This window comes from Hyperolius riggenbachi, chromosome 4 (assembly GCF_040937935.1).
Source record: "Hyperolius riggenbachi isolate aHypRig1 chromosome 4, aHypRig1.pri, whole genome shotgun sequence".
Taxonomy (NCBI): domain Eukaryota; kingdom Metazoa; phylum Chordata; class Amphibia; order Anura; family Hyperoliidae; genus Hyperolius; species Hyperolius riggenbachi.
In genome coordinates, this window is record NC_090649.1 from 474026339 (window position 1) to 474045817 (window position 19479).

Genomic DNA, 19479 nt, shown 5'->3' on the forward strand with positions numbered 1-19479 from the left:
AGGTTCCCTTTAAGATACATTCACTCTGTTATGCCACTACATGTGTTTAACCACCTTAGCGGTATGGACGAGCTCAGCTCGTCCATCACAGCCGGTGGCTGCCGCTCAGGCCCTGCTGGGCCGATTTGCTCGCTGTAAAAAGCAGCACATGCAGCCGGCACTTTGCCAGCCGCGTGTGCTGCCCGATCGCCGCTGCAGCGCGGCGATCCGCCACGTGCAGCGGCGAAAGAGGGTCCCCCCAGCCGCCCGAGCCCTGCGCAGCCGGAACAAACAGTTCCGGCCAGCGCTGAGGGCTGGATCGGAGGCAGCTGACGTCAGGACGTCGGCTGACGTCCATGACGTCACTCCGCTCGTCGCCATGGCGACGAGCAAAACGAAACAAGGAAGGCCGCTCATTGCGGCCTTCCTTGTTACTGCGGATCGCCGGAGGCGATCAGAAATATGGATTAGGAGCGCCCTCTAGTGGGCTTTCATGCAGCCAACTTTCAGTTGGCTGCATGAAATCGTTTTTTTTTATTAAAAAAAAACCCTCCCGCAGCTGCCCTGGCGATCTTAATAGAACGCCAGGGTGGTTAAAGGGAAACAATGACAGTTTTGGAGTTTTCTAATAAATTGAAGGGAAAATAAACTTATGAGAAAATGGCCTATATGCAATTACCTTTTTCTCCTGAGTTATCTCCTAGGAGATAATTTTCATCTTCTCTTTAAATTAACTTTTCAGCATTTTACAATGGAAAAAGTACCAAAAAGTTGGAGAAAATGTACTATCAAATTTATTTTGAGCATGTTTTTGCTTACTGGTGGCTTAAAGGGATACTGTAGGGGGGTCGGGGGAAAATGAGTTGAAGTTACCCGGGGCTTCTAATGGTCCCCCGCAGACATCCTGTGCCCGCGCAGCCACTCACCGATGCTCCGGCCCCGCCTCCAGTTCACTTCTGGAATTTCTGACTTTAAAGTCAGAAAACCAGTGCGCCTGCGTTGCCGTGTCCTCACTCCCGCTGATGTCACCAGGAGTGTATTGCACAAGTCCAATATGGTCTTTGGTCTGCGCAGTATGCTCCTGGTGCCCCCCCCCCCCCCCCCTACAGTATCCCTTTAAAAGGTATTTTATGACAAGTTGTGAAAATATCACCTAGGAGAAAACTCAGGAGAAAAAGTGAATTGCATATGGGCCAATGAATTGTATGTACAGTACAGCTAAGCAAAGAACATTAGTAGCAAAGAAAAGACTCTCATATATTGTTCTCCAGTACAGGAAGAGTTAAAAAAAACAACTTAGTTGTTATCTGTGCAAAACCGCTTCCCTGAGCTCTTCCACCAAACGTGGGTCAAATTCAGTCCTGTTTTCTGAAGTACTTAAACAGCCAAGAAACACTGAGCGACAGCTTGAGATAAGGTTTTACTGCAGGAAAGTTTAAAGGGTCATTATTTCTGCTGTGTTTTATAGCTTAAAATGCACAGTGTGGCTTTAAAACTGCAACTGACAGAAAGATGCAATGTTAAAAAAAAGCTATGTAACTAAAAATAAAAAATGAAACTCTTTTGCTACTTTACTACTAATGTTCTATTCATTATCCATACTACATATACTATTCATTATATCCTGATTTTATATTCGCTTCAGGTTTGCTTTAAGGGCTCGTTTGCAGTATACATAGTTTTATACATTTTGGAAAACGCCTGAGCTCTGGACTATTGTACTGTTCCCACTAATGTGTTGTATTTTTTTTTGCTTTCGAACAGTAAAACGGAATTGAAGATGGGGAACAAAAAAAAAAAGTTTCACTTACCTGGGGCTTCTGCCAGCCCCCTGCAGCTGCTTTGTGCCCGCAACCTTACCAAACAATCATCCGTTCCCCTATCGTGGCTCCCTTTCGCTTCTGGCAGGTGCATCCTCGTGCGTGCTCCCATTGCTGGGAGTGTACTGCGCAGGTGCAGAAGAGATTTTATCATACTGGGCCTGCGCAGGATGCTCCTGGCCACGGGAGCATGTAAAAGGATGCGCAACGGCGACTGCCATAAGGGAAAGTGAGCCGCAGCGGGGGAACAGAGGATGGTTTGGAAACAGCGTGGGCATAGGACGGCTGCAGAGGGCTGGCAGAAGCCCAGGTGAGTGAAAATCCATTTTTTTTCCATCTTCAGGTCCGCTTAAAGAGACTGAAGCGATTCTAAATTGTCTTTTTTAACCTGTATTCATGTTAAGCCCCATAGGCCCAGCTAAACCGCCGCTATCCCGCGGCAAAACGAGGGGTTAATACCCCCCCAAGACCCCTCCGTGGTGCCCGGGGAGCGCTTCCTGATTGAGGCAGAGCTAAAGCCATAAGCTCTACCTCAAGCTCGTCAATCCCCGCTGATCGCCGCCTCTCCCCCGCCCCTCTCAATCCGCCTTCACAGAGAGGGGAGGGGGAGAGGCGGAGATCCGTGCGGCGATTGACACGCATGGAGGCAGAGCTGCAGCCCATAGCTCTGCCTCCAGCAAGTGCATAATCCACGACCAAGAAAGTTGTGGATTTTGCAGGGGAGATTTGGGGGGTATTACCACGGTGGTTTTGCCACGGGATAGCGGCGGTTTAGCTGGGTTTATGGGGCCTAACATGAATACAGGTTAAAAAAGACAATTTAGACTCGTTTTAGAGTCTCTTTAAATGCCCTGCATGCTGCATTTTGCATAAAAAAAACCCAAAACACACATTGGTAAGTCGCAATCGCTCCTGACGACGGCGGAAGGCCGAAACCGGTAGAGCTGTGGAGACTGGGCTTTTATGCAGTTTTATCTTTTATGTGCACTGGATGTGCATTTGACACTTTTGTCCCAAAAGGGTCCCTGTCACAAGGGCCCGCAATGTAAGTACTTCATGTACGGGTTTACACTTGTAGATTCGTTGTGAATAAATATTGGAACATTTTTCATGGATTGTTGAATTTTATCCAGTGGTGACCACCTATTCCTTTTGAGCACTGGGGGGCTGCAGCATATGTCATCTCTAGCTGACTACTGGAGTTTGGATGTAGTGCTGAGGATTGATTGGAATATTGTTTGAGACCAAGTGGACTGTGGTTACCTTAGCAGCTGCGGATATATTCAAAGCATTGGGTGAAGGATAGCGCTGTATGATTTGCCAAATATTGCGATTTTACAATGCGATTTTCACTGGATGCTAGGAACACAAGGAGAAAACGCAGAAATAAATGCGGCATACAGGACTTTTACGATCGGGCAAAATCACAGTTGCATCGCATAAAAGCGTTCCCCGATTATCCTTATTTTGCTAATGACCTTGTGTTTTGAGATTTGCATGCAACTGAAAAAAGGCAGCAAAATAGCGTGTATTGGAAAAATCCTTAAAACCTGTGCAAAAATGTTTACTGCGCACTTTTTTTTTTTTAATATTCCCTAGTGGAAACACACAGAGTCACAAATGTGATTGAATATATACGTAAATGCATACAGATGCACAGGCAGTGTTTGGGTTCTTTTTTTTCTTTTTTTTATATTGCAAACGCAATGAGGTATGAACATATTGTAAACAAGCTCTAAAAGATATCTGTTAAGATGTAAAATTTTTATTTTGTTTATACTGTACAGTGTATTATTGCTGCCTCTCCTCTGTAGTGCACAGCCCTCTTCTGTGCTCAGCTCTCCTCTGTAGTGCACAGCCCTCTTCTGTGCTCAGCTCTCCTCTGTAGTGCACAGCCCTCTTCTGTGCTCAGCTCTCCCCTGAAGTGCACAGCCCTTCTCTGTACTCTGGTCTCCTCTGTAGTGCACGGCCCTCTTCTGTGCTCAGCTCTCCTCTGTAGTGCACAGCCCTCTTCTGTGCTCAGCTCTCCCCTGAAGTGCACAGCCCTCCTCTGTGCTCTGGTCTCCTCTGTAGTGCACGGCCCTCCTCTGTGCTCTGGTCTCCTCTGTAGTGCACAGCCCTCCTCTGTGCTCTGGTCTCCTCTGTAGTGCACAGCTCTCCTCTGTGCTCAGCTGTCCTCTGTAGTGCATGGCCCTTCTCTGTGCTTGGCTCTCCTCTGTGCTCAGCTGTCCTCTGTAGTGCACGGCCCTCCTCTGTGCTCTGGTCTCCTCTGTAGTGCACAGCCCTCCTCTGTGCTCAGCTGTCCTCTGTAGTACACAGCTCTCCTCTGTGCTTAGCTGTCCTCTATAGTGCATGGCCATCCTCTGTGCTCAACTCTCCTCTTGTAGTGCATGGCCATCCTCTGTGCTCGGCTGTCCTCTGTAGTGCACAGCTCTCCTCTGTGCTTAGCTGTCCTCTATAGTGCATGGCCATCCTCTGTGCTCAACTCTCCTCTTGTAGTGCATGGCCATCCTCTGTGCTCGGCTGTCCTCTGTAGTGCACAGCTCTCCTCTGTGCTTAGCTGTCCTCTATAGTGCATGGCCATCCTCTGTGCTCAACTCTCCTCTTGTAGTGCATGGCCATCCTCTGTGCTCGGCTGTCCTCTGTAGTGCATGGCCATCCTCTGTGCTCGGCTGTCCTCTGTAGTGCACGGCCATCCTCTTTGCTCAGGTCTCCTCTGTAGTACTCGGCCCTCCTCTTTGCTCGGCTCTCCTCTGTAGTGCACGGCCCTCCTCTGTGCTCCAGTCTCCTCTGTAGTGCACGGCCCTCCTCTGTGCTCCAGTCTCCTCTGTAGTGCACGGCCCTCCTCTGTGCTCCAGTCTCCTCTGTAGTGCACAGCCCTCCTCTGTGCTCAAGTCTCCTCTGTAGTGCACAGCCCTCCTCTGTGCTCCAGTCTCCTCTGTAGTGCACAGCCCTCCTCTGTGCTCCAGTCTCCTCTGTAGTGCACAGCCCTCCTCTGTGCTCCAGTCTCCTCTGTAGTGCACAGCCCTCCTCTGTGCTCCAGTCTCCTCTGTAGTGCATGGCCCTCCTCTGTGCACAAGTCTCCTCTGTAGTGCACGGCCCTCCTCTGTGCACCGGTCTCCTCTGTAGTGCACGGCCCTCCTCTGTGCACCGGTCTCCTCTGTAGTGCATGGCCCTCCTCTGTGCACCGATCTCCTCTGTAGTGCTTGGCCCTCCTCTGTGCTTGTTGTGCCCGGCCCTCCTCTATGCTCAGGTCTCCTCTGTAGTGCGCGGCCCTCCTCTGTGCTTGGCTCTCCTCTGTAGTGCACGGCCCTACACTGTGCTCCTCTGTGCTCAGCTCTCCTCTGTAGTGCATGGCCATCCTCTTTGTTCAGGTCTCCTCTGTAGTACTCGGCCCTCCTGTTTGCTCGGCTCTCCTGTGTAGTGCACGGCCCTTCTCTGTGCTCAGCTCTCCTCTGTAGTGCACAGCCCTCCTCTGTGCTTGGCTCTCCTCTGTAGTGCACGGCCCTCCTCTGTGCTCCGGTCTACTCTGTAGTGCATGGCCATCCTCTTTGCTCAGCTCTCTTCTGTAGTACTCGGCCCTCCTCTGTGCTCGGCTGTCCTGTGTAGTGCTCGGCTGTCCTGTGTAGTGCTCGGCTCTCCTGTGTAGTGCATGGCCCTCCTCTGTGCTCGGCTCTCCTGTGTAGTGCATGGCCCTCCTCTGTGCTTGGCTCTTCTCTGTAGTGCATGACCCTCCTCTGTGCTCAGCTCTCCTCTGTAGTGCATGACCCTCATGTGGTCGGCTCTCCTCTAGTGCCCGGCTCTCCTCTGTAGTGCACAACGCTTCTGTGCTCCGCTCTCCTGTGTAGTGCCCACACCTCCTCTGTGCTCTGATCTCCTCTGTATTGCACCTCTGTGATTGGCTTACCTCTGTAGTGCACGGCTCTCCTTTGTGCTCAGCTTTCCTTTGTAATGTTCAGCTCTTCTCTGCTGTTGGCTCTCCTCAGTGCTCGGCCCTCCTCTGTAGTGCACTCCTGTAGGGTTGGTGGGTGAGGGTCTTGATGTAAATAGAAGCATTTAATTCTGTGGAGGGTACAGTGATCCTGGTCCCACTAGGTGTTTCTTATTGCAAGCATATGGGGATCAAGAACAAACCTTGATCCTGTCCTCGTTTTTATGTTAATCAGTTTCAATATAATACTGCAGCTTAGTTTTTAAACTATCTTCATAAAAAGTTGTGTTTTATTAAGCTTTCCTTTTTAGGGTGAATTTTGTGAATTTATTAATTAGAATCTGTAATATTCTCCTTCTGTAATGAAGAGCCCTCCTCTGTGCTCGGCGCTCCCGTGTGCTAAGCTCTCCTGTGTAGTGCACGGCCCTCCTCTGTGCTCGCTCTCCCGTGTAGTGCACAGCCCTTCTCTGTGCTCGGCTCTCCTGTGTAGTGCACAGCCCTCCTCTGTGCTTAGCTCTCCTCTGTAGTGCACAGCCCTCCTCTGTGCTCCAGTCTCCTCTGTAGTGCAAGGCCCTCCTCTGTGCACCGATCTCCTGTAGTGCTTGGCCCTCCTCTGTGCTTGTAGTGCCCGGCCCTCCTCTATGCTCAGGTCTCCTCTGTAGTGCACGGCCCTCCTCTGTGCTTGGCTCTCCTATGTAGTGCACAGCCCTACACTGTGCTCCTCTGTGCTCAGCTCTCCTCTGTAGTGCATGGCCATCCTCTTTGCTCAGGTCTCCTCTGTAGTACTCGGTCCTCCTCTGTGCTCGGCTCTCCTGTGTAGTACTCGGCCCTCCTCTGTGCTCGGCTCTCCTGTGTAGTGCACGGCCCTCCTCTGTGCTCGGCTGTCCTGTGTAGTGCACGGCCCTCCTTTGTGCTCGGCTCTCCTGTGTAGTGTATGACCCTCCTCTGTGTTCAGCTCTCCTCTGTAGTGCCCGGCCCTCCTTTGTGCTCGGCTCTCCCGTGTAGTGCACGGCCCTCCTCTGTGCTCGGCTCTCCTGTGTAGTGCACGGCCCTCCTCTGTGCTCGGCTCTCCTGTGTAGTGCACGGCCCTCCTCTGTGCTCGGCTCTCCTGTGTAGTGCACGGCCCTCCTCAGTGCTCGGCTCTCCTGTGTAGTGCACGGCCCTCCTTTGTGCTTCGTTCTCCGCATTTATTGCTTATAGACTATTCAGATGAACATGTGTACATTTTGGTTATTTTATAAAGCGCCAGTATATCACATATATAAACAGGGGCTGCAAATGTTTACAGCCTATAAGAGGTACAGTTTAGAAGGTAGACTTTGTTTAGTGGTTTCTGTACTCTTTTAAACCTTCCTGCTGTGAGTTTGATTGGACGGAGTTTTGCAGTCTTCCTAACTGCAGGTACAGGGTTTGGTGGCTATTTTACACTATAGTGATTACATAGACCTTGGCTCTGTGTGACATCAAGGTCTGTACATCCTTAGTGATTATGCCACGTGCTCTGCAGTGCATGTTTTCAAAGCGATGCTTACATGTTCCTCCAAGGTAAGACTAAACCTTTTCACTTCGTAACGGACAGGAAATTGAAGCTGTGTGCTATAGCCTTGTTTAATTTTGGGTTTAGCTAGGCCTTAAAGGGATCTTTAAAGGATAACTGAAGTGAGAAGTATATTAAGGCTGCCATATTTATTACCTTTTAAACAATACCAGTTGCCTGGCAGCCCTGCTGATCTGTGTGTCTGCAGTAGTGTCTGAAACAATTCAGAAACAAGCATGCAGCTAATCTGTCAGATCTGACAATAATGTCAGAAACACCTGATCTGCTGCATGCTTGTTCAGGGGCTATGGCTAAAAGTATTAGAGGCAGGGGGATCAGCAGGACAGCCAGGCATTTGGTATTGCTTAAAAGGAAATAAATATGGCAGCCTCCATATCCCTCACGCTTCAGTTCTTCTTTAAACCATCTGCATAAATAGAGTTTCACTTACCTCTGGCTTCTACCAGCCCCCTGTAGCCGTCCAGTGCCCGCGCCGCTCCTCCACGATCCTCCATTCTCCTGTTGCAGCTTAGTTCCGTTTTTCCGACTCGGAGTCGGCAGGCCACTGCGCCTACGCAGCCGTGGCAACGCATATCCTTGCTCGCGCACAGGTACACTTGAAACCAAATTGTAATAGCAATCGGATGTTGTTGTTTTTTCCATTAAAATCTAGCTCCGGCGAAAAAAAGTTTTAATGAAAATACATATATGTAGTCTATGCACTGTTTATAGTTAGATGTACATATAAGGTTTACATCCAGTACATCATAGTGCAGCTATTCCCAACCTGTGTGCCGCATCGGGTATATGTCGCTGCCTGCTCTGTCTCTCACCGCTCTGACTGTAATTAGAGAAGGACTACAAGAAAATTTCCGCCGATGTGCGGACATCATTGGCAATTTTCTTGCTCTGCTCTAACTACAGTCGAAGCGGAGGTGGGGAGAGAAGAGCGACGTCAGCGCTGGAATGAGTGGAGCTGGTGAGTCAGCCGTCGCCAGCACATGTTGAGGGCTCCTACACCTCACTACCTATACTTTGGGCTACCTAAGCCTGGCTACCTATAGAGTCCTACACCTGACTTCCTATCTTTGGAGCACTTATGTTTGGCTACCTATACACACCTACACCTGACTTTCTATACGGAGGGCACCTATGCTTGGCTACCTATACTGATGCCCCTACACCTGACTTCCTATCCTGGGAGCACTTATGCTTGGCTACCTATACTGATGCCCCTACACCTGACTTCCTATCCTGGGAGCACTTATGCTTGGCTACCTATACACACCTACACCTGACTTCCTGTACTGAGGGCACCTATGCTTGGCTACCTATACTGATGCCCCTACACCTGACTTCCTATACTGGGAGCACATAAGCTTGGCTACCTACCTATACTAATGCACCTACATCTGACTTCCTATACTGGGGGTACCTATTGCTGGCTACCTACACTGAGGGCACCTACATTTGACTTCCTATACTGGGGGTACCTATTGCTGGCTACCTACACTGAGGGCACCTACATCTGACTTCCTATACTGGGGGTACCTATTGCTGGCTACCTACGCTGAGGGCACCTACACCTGTGATGTGTCACTGAGATTTGAGTGTTTAGTAGTAGCACCTCCATCTTTCTACTCATGCTAATGCCTTGCAAGTACAACCTTAGCATTGTATCCTCCCATCCAGCCTGGTGCCCTCCCCTTCCCCTGCCCTCTGCCTGCCTTAAGGCTTGTACACACGCCATACTATAGGCAACAACTGGTCCGTCGTCCCCTCCTGCTGGGTGGGTTTTCAGCAGACCGTACAGCGTGTGTACAGTCTGTCGGCGGACTGATAAGGCTGTTTCTGAACGATCCGCCCCGGCGGCTCATTCAGAAGCAGCCTTATTAGTCCGCCGACAGACTGTACACACGCTGTACTGTCTGCAGGAAAACCCGCCCAGCGGGAGGTGACGACGGACCCGTCGTTGCCTTTGGTACGGCGTATGTACGAGCCTTTATTTCACATGTCTGCCTGGATTATTTTACATCTCTTTTCACAGTGGTTGTGGGCTGGGAGCAGAACATGGCGGGTGGAGTTATGACCGCAATCCCCCAGCATCCTTTGCACCTAGGGTTGGGAAAGAAAAAAAAATAGGCCAATGTATTTCAATGGGCTGGTGCACACCGGCGGTTTGAGGTTTGTAGCAAACCGCAAACGTGCAGCAGGAGGCACGTTTGCGGTTTGCTACAAACCTCAAACCGCCGGTGTGCACCAGCCCATTAAAATACATTAGCCAATCGGATTTACAGGCGGATGCGGCTTGCGGATCGCATCCAAATCCGCTCGGTGTGCACTGGGCCTTTCTGACATTGTCACATCTGACAAGATTAGCTGCATGCTTGTCTGGTGTTATTCAGACACTACTGCGGTCAAACAGAGCTGCCAGGCAACTGGTATTGTTTTAACAGGCAATAAATATGGCAGCCTCCATATTCGTCTCACTTCAGTTCTCCTTTTAAGGATCTAGCTGTTTATTTTCTACTCCATTAAGGTGCAATGTAACAACTACGTTGGCCAAGCACTCCCTGTTCTGGGTAACGCCCTATCAAATACCCCTTGATTCATTTGTTACGCATAATGCAGAATTGTTTATCGATGCTTTTCGTATCCTCTTTGATGCATTTAATTAATAAGTACTTCTTTAGGTTTGTACACAATTTGTCTTTTTTTTTTTTTTGTTTTTTAATCCTAAAACTATCCTAATCCTAAATTAACTATAATGGATTGACTGATAAGTCAAGTATTCCCTGCGATAGGGATTGCAATGCTTAGGAGAACTCACAGAGGAGCATGTGATCAGCTTGATCAGCTGATAGATTTGTGAGGTTCTGATTTGCTGTGATGACTCCCTGGTTTAGCACATGATCATGACCAGCAAACTGATCACATGCTTCTCCATGAGTTCTCCTAAGCATTGGTATGCCGACCCTGGGATTGCGCATCATGTTTATGCAAAACCTTTTCTCCAACTCCCTTCTACCCCTACCCCCCCCCCCCCCCCTTTTTATTTTATTTTATTTTTTTTAACTCCTAAAAATGGGCAGCTGTTAATAAACTCCAGGTTTGCCGGACTACTTGAGTTCTCATCCTCTCCGGAGATGCCTTAGTACATTAGACGCAAAGACTGCTACACTCCTTCAGAAGAGATAAAGAGTTGACCATCGACTTACAGAAGCCAAAATATCGACCATGCACTTTTTATTTTTTAAATTGACGAAGCTCGCCAATGAGTCTGCCGTTTTTGGTGAATGTTGTACTTTGCCTTCCAGGTGTCCGCAAGTACGGTAAAGATTTTCAAGCTATTGCGGATGTAATTGGCAACAAGACAGTTGGCCAAGTGAAGAACTTCTTTGTTAACTACCGGCGTCGCTTTAACTTAGAGGAGGTATTGCAGGAGTGGGAAGCCGAACAAGGAACGCAGACCTCTAATGGCGACGCGCCGGCCTTAGGGGATGACACAAAAAACACTTCTCATGTGCCATCAGGGAAGAGCACTGATGAAGAGGATGAGGTGTGTTTGTGTTCCCGAAGCTCACAGGCCCTCTTTTTGTTTTTTCTTTTTTTTTTATTATGATTTAGTTTTTTTCTAATTATTGATAAATGATACATGCACAATAAGGTAGTATTATGCAGTGTAATTGTTAAAGCAAACCGCAAGCGGAAATAAACTTGCAAGACAATCAATTGTACATGTAGTACAGCTAAGAAACAGAACATTTGTTGCAAAGAAAAGAGTCTCATATTGTTTTCAGCCGCAAACACGCTCAACAGTGGTCTTTTATGCAGCACAATTAACAAACCACTTTCGTCGTGAAACAACCCAAAAAAAGTTGCTTGCTATTGTTCACACAACTGATAAGACATCAATCCAACACAGTTGGATTGACGTCTTAAGGGGCCCATACACCTAATGATTTTCCCGCCGATATACAGCAGATTCGATCACTGTGATCGAATCTGCTGTGAAATTGTTGCGCAAACGCTGACAAAACGATCGATTTCCGTCCAAAATAAATCGTTCCTGTTGATCCGTCCTTGCAGAAGATTTTGCTTGATCGCCGGCGGGTCGGGAGTGCGTCGATAGCGGCGTTCGAATGCCCGACGACCGACGCTAGCTGCAATACATTACTTGCTCCGGCCGGCGCGAGTCCTCCGGTCTCCGCTGTCTTCTTCTCCACGCTGGTCTCCGGGTCCGGCTGGCTTGACTTCACTGAACTTCCTGTCCCGGGAGGAAGTTTAAACAGTAGAGCGCCCTCTACTGTTTAAACTTACCCCGGCAGGAAGTTCAGTGAAGCCAGCTGGACCCGAAGCCCAGCGCGGAGAAGAAGACAGCGGAGACCGAGGGACTCGCGCCGGCCGGAGCAAGTAATGTATGCAGGGTAGCAGCGGCAGCTTCACAGATTGTGATCGGTTTCATGCTGAAATCGATTCACAACCTGTTTGCAGTAATAGCAGCCATACGATCCCTCTCTGATCAGATTCAATCAGAGAGCGATCTATCTGTTGGTCGATTTGATGGCAAATCGACCAGTGTATGGCTACTTTATCAAGCTTATTAGTTGTGTGGACAATAGCAAGCAACTTTTTTTGGGTTGTTTCAACTTGTTTCACAACGAAAGTTGTTCGATAATTGTGCTGCATAAAAGACCGCTGTTGAGCGTGTGTATGGGGCTTTCCAGTACAGGAAGAGTTATCTATGCAAAAGCTTCTCTGAGATACTCCACCCACTGGGTTTAATAAAGTCCTATTTTCTGAAGGTAGTCTGAAGCCTAAAAAAACAAAAACGGGTACCTAAGGAGAGGGAAGGCTCTGGGTCCTATAGAGCCTTCCTTCTCTTCCTGCGGTCCCCCCATCCCCTCAATCAGTCGGAGCCTGCTCTCTGTCGCTGCGGGAGGCTTTGGCAGTCTTCCGGAGCCCGAGTGCCCCCGAAGACGTACCGCTCCATACTGCGAACGCACAAGCATGCATTCTTGCACACTCGCGCATGCACAGTATGGAGCTCCCAAAGACTGATGAAGCCTTCCACAGTGTAATAGAGACCATTCTTTGACCCATTGGTGGGAGACTGCTAACGTGGGGACCGCAGGCTCTATAGGACCCTGAGCCTTCTCTCTCCTTAGGTGAGTACCGTATATACTCGCATACAAGCCGAATTTTTGACCCCCAAAAAGGGGGTCAAAAGTTGGGGGGTCGGCTTGTATGCGAGTCTTCCCTGGTGGTCCGTGGTCCGCGGCCTCCGCTACCCCCTCCCGCCGCCGCTGCTATTAACTGCAGCGGCTTCCTCTTCCCCGGCGCTTCCTCTTCCCCGCTCTGCGCTCTCATGCCCGTATGAAGAGATCACAGCAGCGCTCCCGGCGCTGCTGCTGTGACGATGCAGGGGGCAGAAAAGAGCGCGGCTCCCTGTAGCGGCGATCTGTATCGCCGTTACCAGGGGAACCGCTATTTCCTGCCCCCTGCATCGTCACAGCAGCAGCGCCGGGCGCGCTGCTGTGATCTCTTCATACGGGCATGAGAGCGTAGAGCGGGGAAGAGGAAGCACCGGGGAAGAGGAAGCCGCTGCAGGTAATAGCAGCGGCGGCGGCGGGAGGGGGGCGAGCAGGGCACTATACTGGCCACTACCTACCTACACTGGGTACTATACTAGCTATACCGGGGCACTACCTACCTATACTGGGCACTATACTAGCTAAACTGGGTACTAAACTAGCTAAACTGGGCACTTTACTAGCTATACTGGGGCACTATCTACCTATACTGGGGCACTATACTAGCTAAACTGGGCACTTTACTAGCTATACTGGGGCACTACCTAGCTATACTGGGGCACTACCTACCTATACTGGGGCACTACCTACCTATACTGGGGCACTATACTAGCTATACTGGGAATTTACACTAGCTAAACTGGGCACTATACTAGCTATACTGGGGCACTATACTGGCTATACTGGGGCACTACCTACCTATACTGGGGCACTATACTAGCTATACTGGGAACTATACTAGCTAAACTGGGCACTATACTAGCTATACTGGGGCACTATACTAGCTATACTGGGGCACTATACTAGCTATACTGGGCACTATACTAGCTATACTGGGGCACTACCTACCTATACTGGCTAAACTGGGCACTATACTAGCTATACTGGGGCACTACCTACCCTTACTGGGCACTATACTAGCTATACTGTGACACACTGGGGGGATCACGCGGCCAGCATTTCCTACCCCCGGCTTATATGGGGGTCAATCATTTTTCCCTGTTTTTTTATGGAAAAGTTGGGGGGTCGGCTTATATGCGGGTCGGCTTATATGCGAGTATATACGGTACTTTTTTTGTTTTTTAGGCTTCAGACTTGCTTTTAAACAGCCAAGTAACAGTGAAAGACTGCTTGGGATAAGCTTTTAAAGTTCATTATTTCTGCTTTGTTTTATGGTTTAAAAGACAGAGGCCCAGATGCAATTCACTTTTTCTCCTGAGTGATTTAAATGTGTCAATAAAATTCATTTTAAGCCACCAGAAAGCAAGAACATAATCAAAATAATTTTGATAGTACTTTTTCATTTAGAGAAAACTCAGGTGAAAAGGTGAATTGCATATGGCCCCAGATGCAATTAACTTTTACTCCAGGGTTTTCTCCTAGGAGATCATTTTTCAACTTCTTTTTGAGGCTGCTTTCACAGTGGGACGTTACAGGCGCACGTTAGAGCAGCCTGTAACGCAGCCCAACTCATAGTAATGAACAATCAATGGGCTGTTCACAGTGCCCACATTGCACTACAGTGTAACGCTGGACGTTCAATGAAACTGCAGCATGCTGTGCGTTATACACGGTTTTAGCTGCGTTAGACTGTTTACACATGCTCAGTAATGTTGTTTTATTGTTTTTTGTGTGCAGGAGAGGAGGAGGGGAGAGTCTGCTATTTTGCCTAGCCACATGGCTAATTAATATTCACTGCACTGCAATGCCGGTTCTCTTCCTGCTAGCAATGATTCTTATGAATCATTCTCTGCCTGCTAGCAATGATTCATATGAATCCTTCTCTGCCTGCTAGCAGTGATTCATATGAATCCTTCTCTGCCTGCTAGCAATGATTCATATGAATCCTTCTCTGCCTGCTAGCAGTGATTCATATGAATCCTTCTCTGCCTGCTAGCAATGATTCATATGAATCATTCTCTGCCTGCTAGCAGTGATTCATATGAATCCTTCTCTGCCTGCTAGCAATGATTCATATGAATCATTGCCGGTTCTCTGCCTGCTAGCAATGATTCATATGAATTATTGCTGGTTCTCTGCCTGCTAGCAATGATTCATATGAATTATTGCTGGTTCTCTGCCTGCTAGCAATGATTCATATGAATTATCGCCGGTTCTTTGCCTGCTAGCAATGATTCATATGAATCATTGCCGGTTCTCTGCCTGCTAGCAATGATTCATATGAATCATTTTCTGCCTGCTAGCAATGATTCATATGAATCATTCTCTGCCTGCTAGCAATGATTCATATGAATTATTGCCGGTTTTCTGCCTGCTAGCAATGATTCATATAAATTATTGCCGGTTCTCTGCCTGCTAGCAATGATTCATATGAATTATTGCCGATTCTCTGCCTGCTAGCAATGATTCATATGAATTATTGCCGATTCTCTGCCTGCTAGCAATGATTCATATGAATTATTGCCGATTCTCTGCCTGCTAGCAATGATTCATATGAATTATTGCCGATTCTCTGCCTGCTAGCAATGATTCATATTAATCATTGCTGGGTTCTCTGCTTGCTAGCAATGATTCATATTAATCATTGCCGGGTTCTCTGCCTGATAGCAATGATTCATATGCATGCACCGTTTTCTTTCTATCACTATCGAAGGAAACGGCGCACCAAGAGCCGCGTAACGTGGCTCTATGTAGCGTCTACCTTTAGCACCACGATGCGTTGCGTTAGGGGAACGTTATGCGACCTTAATGTCCCCTGCAACGCAACGTCCAAGTGTGAAAGAGCCCTAAAATAACTTTTCAGCATTCTCCAATTGAAAAAGCTATATAGCTGAAAATAAAAACCTGAGACTCTTTTCTTTGCTACTAATGCTCTATTCATTATCCGCACTACACATACAATTCATTATCTCATAAGGTTATTTTTCGCTTCAGGTTTGCTTCAATTGCCGACATCCTAGATCAGTTTGCAAATGTATTATATTTTTTATAGTGTCATCATTATTTTATTCAACTGTTAATTTTGCTAACTGTTAATTATAAGAGACATGATAACTGTATGTATGATATATTTCTTTGTGCTTACTTAATGCATATCAGTTTTGCTTCTGTTTTTAGTTTGTAAACCGTTTTTTCCCTTCCAGCACATAAGTGGATTCAGGCTAGGAACACACATAGCAGAAACGCTAGCGTTGCGGAAAAAGCAGCGTTTTTGCCGCTAATCCAAGTCAATGGGCCGCATTAAAAAAACCGCATATAAAAATGCATATGGATTTTGTTTGCGTTTTGAAACATGGGTTTTTAAAAATGCCGGTTCTGTTGCACGATTTTCAAAAAACGTATAAAAGATGCACATGATGAAAGTCAATGGTAACGCGTTTTTCATGCGTTTTCTATGCACTTTTATATGCTTTAAAAAAAAAAAAGAAAACCGCAAACGCATAAAAACGCCCACAAAACACTAGAAAATTGCATATGTGGGAAAAACGCACACACAAAACGTACACGATGTAAAACTTAACCTATCACGCTCAGCTATGTGTGCACCCAGCCTCAAAGTGGTTTATGCTGCGTGTAGGCCACACCCAATAGAGGCAGGACATTTAACCCCAGTACACACATTCAATTTTGATTGGCCAATGACCGGCCAATTTGACCACCTCCATGTGGTATGAAGGCCAAAAGATTTTTGAATACTGTGAACCGATTGTGCAGGTAAGCTCTCATAATACATGTAAGTGGTAAGACTGGGTAGTAACAGTTGGATGTGTGTACCAGGCTTTAGGGCCGGTTCACACTTGTTTTAAAAACGTATCCGTGGATCAGGTTTTGGGCCCAGACCAAAACCGGAGCCACGGATACCAATGTTTAAAATGGCGTCCGTGTTCACACACTTTTTAAAAAACAAACGGAAAGTCCGGATTTGTCGGGACTTCATGGACCCGGATACACAGAGGGGTAGTGGAAGGCAATACAAAAACGGATCTTCCTCTTCACAGGTTATTTTGCACACAAAAACCACTGGGAGATCCGGATTGCCTCCTCCCCTCAACGCCCCCCCATAGGTGTCCAAAGGTAGCCTGGAGGGGGTAGCAGCCAGGAAGGGGGGCAGCGACCACAGCGGCGGGGAAGGGGCTCGTTCCCCCCCCCCCACCTGGGTCCGCCGTCCCCGCTCCCTCTCCAGCTATTTGCGCTATATGTAATGAGTGGGGAAGAAATTACCTACTTCCTCCGCTTGCTGTGTGACTTCCTGCAATGCCGCCCACTGAAGTATAGAGGGCGGCATTGCAGGAAGTCATGTGGCGAGCCGTGGAACACAAGGAAGGTAATTGCTTCCCCACTCTCTTCTCATTACATTACATATAGCGCAAATAGCTGGAGAGGGAGCAGGGACCCGGGAGGGGGGACTCACCTCAGTTCAACAGTATTCCCTAGCTAAACCTCACCCACTTTTGAACATTTCTGTGGGTTCTTGTATCAAATTTAACCTACCACCATCTTAAAGGAATACTTAAGGGAAAAAAAAAAATGACATTTACTCACCCGGGGCATCCCTCAGCCCCCTGAAGCTGGATGATGCCCTCGCAGCCCCGCTCCGATCGTCCTGTCCCCGCCGGCGGCTACTTCCGGGTTCGGCGACAGCCGCCGACAGGCTGGGAACGCGGCTGATTTTCCGCGTTCCCACTCGCTATATGCTGCTATAGCGTATATAGCTACGCTATAGCAGCATATAGCGAGTGGGAACGCGGAAAATCAGCCGCGTACCCAGCCTGTCGGCGGCTGTTGCCGAACCCGGAAGTAGCCGCCGGCGGGGACAGGACGATCGGAGCGGGGCTGCGAGGGCACCATCCAGCTTCAGGGGGCTGAGGGATGCCCCGGGTGAGTAAATGTCATTTTTTTTTTCCCCCTTAAGTATTCCTTTAAAAATGCAACAGAAAAACACAAAACACACCCGCAACCTAAAAAAAAAACACAATGCAACCTAAAAAAAAAACGCAAGACATATGAATTCTTTTCAGTGTGTTTTTTTTTGTGCATTTGCGATTCTAGTAAAGGTGCTCCCAGGAGTACTTGCAATCTTGGAACCAAGAGAGACGTGGCGGTAGATAGATGAGAGGTCAATTACATTAGAGGGAGAGAAAAAAAATGTAAGGGGAAAAAATCAACTAATAAATGTGAGGAGATCACATTTGATCTCAGATCCACTTTAAAGGTGGCCACTAACGGTCCAATTTCTAGTGAAAAATCGTTTGAGCGATCAGAAATTCTGATCGGATTGGTTGTAAATAATCTCCATTGATGGGCTTAATCGATTATGAACGGTTATAAAAATAGTCGTTTGATTTAGATTTTGGTCAAACCAAAATTTGGATTGACTTGTCGGTTGTGATATATAGGCAGCAAAGATTGGTTTGTTGATGGCGTAGTGCAGGGCTTTTCAACCCTGTCCTCAAGTACCACCAACAGTACATGTTGGTGGTACTTGAGGACAGGGTTGAAAAGCCCTGGTGTAGTGAACTGAACGATTTTTCTTCCAATCAGAATTATCCGATTGCTCGAATGATTTTTCGCTAGAAATTTTATTGTGCTGGCCACCTTAAGGGCCAGTTTCCACTGCAGCCGCACGTGTCTGCGAGACGTGCAGCGGAACGTCCGGGTCTGCGGTTACGCTGATGAATCCCATGAGCCGTGTCATGCACGGCTATGGGATTCGCAAAGATTCAGATGGAAATGCCATTGTTCTCTATGGCAGAGTTTCCCCGCGCGATATGACTCATGGCTCCAGTGGAAACGGGCCGTGAGTCAAACATCAGTCTTCTGGGAGTTATGAAACAGATTTTGTTCATCATACAGTGAATAAGTGGGTCGAATTTTATAGAAAGGAGGAAAACTTTGCCAAAGTGTGTGTGTGTGTGTGTGTGTGTGTGTGTGGGGGGGGGGCATTTATCAAGACCAGCCAAAAGTGGAGTGTTTGCCTGGCATGACCAATCAGGTTTCACCTGATGACTCTTACAAACCCTCTGTTTTGGCATTCTGAGTAGGTGCTCCCGCCTTGCTGTAGTTTGCTTTGTCCATGTCTTGATAAATTGGACCCAAAATTTTTTAGTCTGCAATAAAAGGCTCTACCCAAGTGGCCTGCTCTGAGCCCTCTTATGTGCTCCAGGAAAGGATTTTATGGTGAATACAATGCCTATCTCATTAAGCAGCTTTAATATGAAAAAACCCTGTGTTTGCGTTTGTTGTAGGCACCGAACAGCCAGACAGTACCTCCAGCCAGCCAGTCACCTCCAGAACAGTCCTCTGCCCCAACACCGGCGGCACCTTCAGCATCAGCCTTGAACCAGCCGCCGCCTCTCCTTCGGCCAACGCTGCCGGCGGCCCCAGCCCTGCACCGGCAGCCTCCGCCTCTCCAGCAGCAGGCCCGCTTCGTCCAGCCAAGGCCCACCCTCAACCAGCCTCCTCCGCCTCTAATCCGGCCAGCTAGCTCCTTGCCCCCTCGCCTGAACCCAAGGCCACTCGTGACTACAAGCTCTGGTCAACAGCCTCCTTCTCTCATCGGGATTCAGACCGAACCACAGCCAATGCATTGATTTCATGAAGCTCAACTCTGAACCTGGGACTGTAAAACTTAACAATAAGCTATTTTTTTTTTGGGGGGGGGGGGGGGGGGTTGTAACAGAAGGATCAACTTTGGAGTTCTTTCCCTGAAGTCTGAGAAACTCTCCTGCTACTTCTAATGAAGATCATGAGCTTGATTTCTTTTTGTACCATACACTAAATTGATGAAGAATGTAATGTAGCCTTTTTTATATCCATGGAGTCAGGTGTAAACCTCCTGTACACCAAAGTTTGCGGTTTTTCTTTTTTTTCTAACTTTATTTGTTGCTGTCGTTATGTATTTTCGCACTTATTGGCTGACCATATGCAATAACTCTCAAA

At 48.0% G+C, this 19479-nt stretch overlaps 1 protein-coding gene across 2 annotated transcripts in view; it reads left to right on the top strand.

Moving 5' to 3' along the window:
* RCOR3 (REST corepressor 3) overlaps positions 1 to 19174 on the top strand; it is a 91192-nt gene extending 72018 nt beyond the window's left edge. For both annotated transcript variants that reach the window (XM_068279689.1, XM_068279690.1), the window contains exons 11-12: positions 10585 to 10826; positions 18786 to 19174. In XM_068279689.1, the coding sequence (XP_068135790.1) occupies positions 10585 to 10826; positions 18786 to 19130 (587 nt within the window). In that variant the 3' untranslated portion in view covers positions 19131 to 19174. The remainder of the gene's footprint in view (positions 1 to 10584; positions 10827 to 18785) is intronic.
* The last annotated feature ends 305 nt before the right edge of the window (positions 19175 to 19479 follow it).